The 6,192-nt window shown below is 49.4% G+C and overlaps 1 protein-coding gene across 1 annotated transcript; it reads right to left on the bottom strand.

The window, feature by feature from the left end:
* Window positions 1-2,496: 2,496 nt before the first annotated feature.
* LOC147083985 (uncharacterized) lies at window positions 2,497-5,945 on the bottom strand. The gene is made up of 2 exons (XM_085979993.1): window positions 5,937-5,945; window positions 2,497-3,651 (listed from the first exon to the last, which is right to left on the bottom strand). The coding sequence occupies exons 1-2, from the start codon at window positions 5,943-5,945 to the stop codon at window positions 2,569-2,571; spliced, it is 1,092 nt and encodes a 363-aa protein (XP_085836119.1). The 3' UTR covers window positions 2,497-2,568.
* Window positions 5,946-6,192: the final 247 nt, after the last annotated feature.

Below are 6,192 nucleotides of genomic sequence, written 5' to 3'. Positions count from 1 at the left end.
TGGGTGTGGGGCATAAACACCGGCATGGACCAGTTGGGTTGAAAGTCCTGATTCTGTGCTGTACATTCTATGTAACACCAAGAACAGTCAAAAGAAGGGAATCACAGAAACATAGAAGATAGGAGCAGGAGTAGGCCATTCGGCCCCTCGAGCCTGTTCCGCCATTCAATGAGATCATGGCTGATCATCCAAATTCAGTACCCTGTCCCTGCCTTCTCCCCATATCCCTTGATCCCTTTAGCCTTAAGAAATATATCCAACTCCTTCTTGAATATATTTAATGAATTGGCCTCTACTGCCTTCTGTAGTAGAGAATTCCACAGGTTCACCACTCTCTGGGTGAAGAAATTCCTCCTCATCTCAGTCCTAAATGGCTTACCCCTTATCCTTAGACTGTGACCCCTGGTTCTGGACTCCCCCACCATCGGGAACATCCTTCCTGCATCTAGTCTGTCTAGTTCTGTTGAATTTTATAAGTTTCAATGAGATCCCCTCTCATTCTTCTAAACTCCAGCGAGTATAAGCCCAGTCGACCCAATCTCTCCTCATAAGTCATTCCTGCCATCCCAGGTATCAGTCTGGTGAATCTTAGCTGCACTCATGGCAAGAACATCCTTCCTGAGATAAGGTGAGCAAAACTGCACACAATACTCAAAATGTGGTCTCACCAAGGCCCTGTACAACTGCAGCAAGACATCCTTGTTGCTGTGCTCAAACACTCTCGCTACGAAGGCCAACATACCATTTGCCTTCTTAACTGCCTGCTGCACCGGCATGCTTACCTTCAGCGACTGGTGCACAAGGACACCCAGGTCTCATTGCACTTCCCCTTCTCCCAATCTATTGCTGTTCAGATAATTATCTGCCTCCCTGTTTTTGCCACCAAAGTGGATAACTTCGCATTTATCCACGTTATACTGCATCGGTCAGGCATCTGCCCAATCACCCAACCTGTCCAAATCATATTGGAGTTTCTCAACATCCTCCTCACAGCACACACGCCCACCCAGCTTTGTGTCATCTGCAAACTTGGAGATATTACATCTAGTTCCCTCGTCTAGATCATTTATAGTGTGAATAGCTGGCGTCCTAGGACCGATCCCTGCGGTACCCCACTAGTCACTGCCTGCCACTCGGAAAAAGACCCGTTTATTCCAACTCTTTGCTTTCTGTCTGCCAACCAGTTCTCTATCCAAGTCAGTACCTTGCCCCCAATCCCATGTGCCTTAACTTTACACGCTAATCTCTTATGCGGGACCTTACCGAAAGCCTTCTGAAAGTCCAAATACACCACATCCACTGGTTCTCCCTTATCTATTCTACCAGTTACATCCTCAAAACATTCCAGTAGATTAGTCACGCACGATTTACCTTCTTGTAAATCCATGTTGACTTTGTCTGATCCTGTCACTGTTTTCCAAGTGCTCTGCTATTACATCTTTTATAATGGACTCTAGCATTTTCCCCACTACCGATGTCAGGCTTACCGGTCTATAAGTCCCTGTTTTCTCTCTACCACCTTTTTTGAACAGTGGGGTAACATTAGCTACCCTCCAATCCATGGGAACTGTTCCAGTGTCTATAGAATCATCAGCACAGCAGTTATATAATTTTTTTGATATATATAAATGACCTGGATATTGGAATTCAGTGTAGAATTTCTAAATTTGCCGATGACACCAAACTTGGGGGTGTGACAAACAGTGAGGATGACACCAATCAACTGCAACAGGACATAGAAAGGCTAGCAGAATGGGCAGGCAAGTGGCAGATGGAATTTAATACAGAGAAGTGTGAGGTGATGCATTTTGGCAGAAGGAACAGGGAGAGGCAATATACACTTAATGGCACCGTTTTAAAGAGTGTGCAGGGACAGAGGGACCTGGGAGTTACTGTGCGTAGGTCCCTGAACGTGGCGGGACATATTGAGAGAGTGGTTAACAAAGCATATGGGATCTTGGGCTTCATAAATAGAGGTATTGAGTACAAAAGTAGAGAAGTTATACTAAAACTTTATAAAGCACTGGTTAGGCCACAACTGGAGTATTGCGTCCAGTTCTTGTCACCAAACTTTAGGAAGGATGTGAAGGCCCTTGAGAGGGTGCAGAGGAGATTTACCAGAATGGTTCCGGGGATGGGGGATCTTAGCTACAAGGACAGGTTGGAGAAGCTGGATTTGTTTTCATTAAAGCAAAGGCGGTTGAGGGGTGATTTGATAGAGGTGTACAAGATTATGACGGGTTTGGATAGGCTAGACGGGGAAAGGCTGTTCCCACTAGTTGATGGTACAAGGACTAGGGGACACAGATTTAAGGTTATGGGCAAGAGATACAGGGGGGATGTGAGCAAAAACTTTTTTACGCAGCGAGTGGTGAGGACCTGGAACTTGGTGCCGACGGAAGTGGTGGAAGCGGAGACACTCAATGTTTTCAAGGGGAGGCTGGATAGGCACTTGAGGGAAATAAACTTGCAGGGCTACGGGGATAGAGTGGGGGATTGGGAGTGACTGGATTGCTCTACAGAGAGCTGGCACGGACTTGATGGGCCGAATGGCCTCCTTCTGTGCCGTTATGACTCTATGACTGTGACTGGAACCGTGTGAACGCGCTGGTGTCTCAGTAGGCTGGAGTACTGAGCGAATCCCTTCTCACACACGGAGCAGGTGAATGGCCTCTCCCCAGTGTGAACTCGCTGGTGCATCAGCAGGTTGGAGGACTGAGTGAATCCCTTCCCACATACAGAGCAGGTGAATGGCCTCTCTCCAGTGTGGACTTGCTTGTGTGTCAGTAGGTGGGATGGCCGAGTGAATCTCTTCCCACACACAGAGCAGGTGAACGGTCTCTCCCCAGTGTGAACTCGCTGGTGTCCCATCAGATCCCCAGAGCTTTTAAAGCTCTTCCCACAGTCAGGACATTTAAACGGCCTCTCATCAGTGTGAACTCGCTGGTGTCTCAACAGGTGGGGTGATCGAGTGAATTCCTTCCCACACATGGAGCAGGTGAATGGCCTCTCCCCAGTGTGAACTCGCTGGTGTGCCACCAGGCTTGATGACTGAGTGAATCCCTTCCCACACACGGAGCACGTGAATGGCCTCTCCCCAGTGTGAACTCGCTGGTGTCCATTCAAAATCCCAGCGCTTTTAAAGCTCATTCCACAGTCAGAACATTTAAATGGTCTCTCATCAGTGTGAACTCGCTGGTGTCCCAACAGGTGGGATGACTGAGTGAATCCCTTCCCACACACGGAGCAGGTAAATGGCCTCTCCCCAGTGTGAACTCGCTGGTGTCCCAACAGGTGGGATGACTGAGTGAATCCCTTCCCACACACGGAGCAGGTAAATGGCCTCTCCCCAGTGTGAACTCGCTGGTGTCCCAACAGGTGGGATGACTGAGTGAATCCCTTCCCACACACGGAGCAGGTAAATGGCCTCTCCCCAGTGTGAACTCGCTGGTGTCCCAACAGGTGGGATGACTGAGTGAATCCCTTCCCACACACGGAGCAGGTGAATGGCCTTTCCCCGGTGTGAACTCGCTGGTGTCCGTTCAGAGTGCTGGAGCTTTTAAAGCTCATGCCACAGACAGAACATATAAATGGTCTCTGATCAGAGTGAACTTGCTGGTGTTGCTTCAGATCCCAAGAGGTTTTAAAGCTCTTCCCACAGGCAGAACAGTTAAATGGTCTCGTATCAGTGTGAACTCGCTGGTGTGCCTGTAGGTGGGATGGCCAAATGAATCCCTTCCCACACACGGAGCAGGTGAATGGTCTCTTTCCTGCTCTCTCCAGCTGGTGTCCCTTCAGCTCCTGGGACATTTGAAAGCTTTTCCCACAGTCGGAATGTTTCACCAGCCTCTCCCCAGTGTGAACTCGCTGGTGTGCCAGCAGATTCGAGGACTGAGTGAATCTCTTGCCACACACGGAGCAGGTGAACAGAATCTCTCCTGCTCTCTCCAGCTGGTGTCTCTTCAGCTCCTGGGACCTTTTAAATCTCTTCCCACAGTCAGAACATTTAATCGGTCTCTCATCACTGTGAACAAGCTGGTGTCTCAGGAGGGTGGAAGAATGAGTGAATCACATCAAAAATACAGAGCAGGTCAACAGTCTCTCATCGGTGTGGACAAGCTGGTGTCTCAGCAGCACGGATGGTGCAATTAATCCCTTCCACACACGGGGCCGGTGAACAGTTTCTCCCCAGTGTGTAGCCACTGTTGTCGCTTCAAGTACTTGTAGATTTTGAAGCTCTTCCCACACTCAGAACATTTAAAAGGTCTCTCATCAGTGTGAACTCACGGCTGTGCCAGCAGATTGGATGAGCGACTGAATCAGGTCCTGAGGAAACGTGTAACTCTGTCAGATCTTGAGGTGCTGTTTGGTTTGAGCTTCCTGTCTGTAAATGCTCCACTTCTAAAACCCTGTAAAAGGAGTGTAGAAAGGGTAAGGGGGGGAAGCAGGAATCTTTTTTGGCTTATTTTGCCTCAAAGAACAAACAGGGCAGAGCCGGTCCCACTGGTGTCCTGCCGTGCCCACAATAACCAGCGGGCCAGAAACAGCCCAATCCACCTCACTGACTTGGCCCTAAAGTCAAATCAAGTCTCATCAAAGTCTCATCAAATGACATCCTTTGTGACTGTGACAAAGGTAAACTATCCCTCCTCGTCCTTCCTGACTTGGCTGCAGCCTTTGACACGGTTGACCACTCCATCCTTCTCCCAACGCCTCTCCACCGTTGTCCAGCTGGGTGGGACTGCACTCGCCTGGTTCATTCTTATCTATCTAATTGTAGCCACAGAATCACCTGCAACGGCTTCTCTTCCCGCTCCCGAATCGTTACCTCTGGTGCCCCCAAGAATCTATCCTTGGGCCCCTCCTATTTCTCATCTAAATGCTGCCCCTTGGTGACATCATCTGAAAACACAGCATCAGTTTCCACATGTACGCTGACAACATCCAGCTCTACCTCACCACCACTTCTCTTGACCCTCCACAATCTCTAATCCGGTTCTGGGTGAGCAGAAATTTTCTCCAATTAAATATTGGGAAGACTAAAGCAATTGTTTTCAGTCCCTAGCCACTGACTCCATCCCTCTCCCTAACATCTCTCTGAGGCTGAACCACACTGTTAACAACCTTGGTGTCATATCTGACCCTGAAATGAGCTTCCGAACACATATCCGCAGCATAACAAAGACCACCTATTTCCACCTCGGTAACATGGCCCGTCTCCACCCCTGCCTCAGCTCATCCGCTGCTGAAACCCTCATCCGGCCCTTTGTTACCTCTAGACTCGACTATTCCAACGCACTCCTGGCTACCCCACGTAAACTTGAGGTGATCCAAAACTACCCGTGTCGTAACTCAACGCCAAGTCCCGTTCACCCATCACCCCTGTGCTCGCTGACCTACATTGGCTCCCGGTTAAGCAATGCTTCGATTTCAAAATTCTCATCCTTGTTTTCAAATCCCCCCATGGCCTTACCCCTCCCTATCTTAGTTATTCCCTTCAGCCTCACAACCACCCGCCCCCCGCGATAGAATCACAGAAAAATAATGACACGGAAGGAGGCCATTCGGCCCATTTTGTCTGTGCCAACCGATTAAGTGCTATCCACACTAATCCCACTTTTCAGCACTTGGTCCGTAGCCTTGTAGGTTACGGCACTTCAAGTGCACATCCAAGTACTTTTTAAATGTGATGAGAGTTTCTGCCTCTACCACCCTGTCAGGCAGTGAGTTCCAGACCCCCACCACCCTCTGGGTGAAAACATTTCTCCTCAACTCCCCTCTAAACTTCCGACCAATCACTTTAAATCTACGCCCCCTGGTTGTGGACCCCTCTGCCAAGGGAAATAGGTCCTTCCTATCTCGGCCCCTCAGAATTTTATACACCTCAATCAGGTCTCCCCTCAGCCTCCTCGGTTCCAAAGAAAACAAACCCCCACCCGACACATCTGCGCTCCTCCAATTCTGCCCTCTTGAGCATTCCTGATTATAATCGCTGCACCATCAGTGGCCGTGTCTTCTGTTGCCTCGGCCCTAAGCTCTGGAATTCCCTCCCTGAACCTCTCCGCCTCCCTTTCGTAGAAGATAGGAGCAGGAGTCGGCCATTCGGCCCCTCGAGCCTGCTCCGCCATTCAATGAGATCATGGCTGATCATCCAAACTCAATACCCTGTCCCTGCCTTCTCCCCATATCCCT

The sequence above is a fragment of the Somniosus microcephalus genome, unplaced genomic scaffold (genome assembly GCF_052327205.1).
Source record: "Somniosus microcephalus isolate GS21.2 unplaced genomic scaffold, FLI_Smic_1.0 scaffold10, whole genome shotgun sequence".
In the NCBI taxonomy this organism is placed as follows: Eukaryota; Metazoa; Chordata; class Chondrichthyes; order Squaliformes; family Somniosidae; genus Somniosus; species Somniosus microcephalus.
This window is presented reverse-complemented; position numbering and strand designations above follow the sequence as displayed.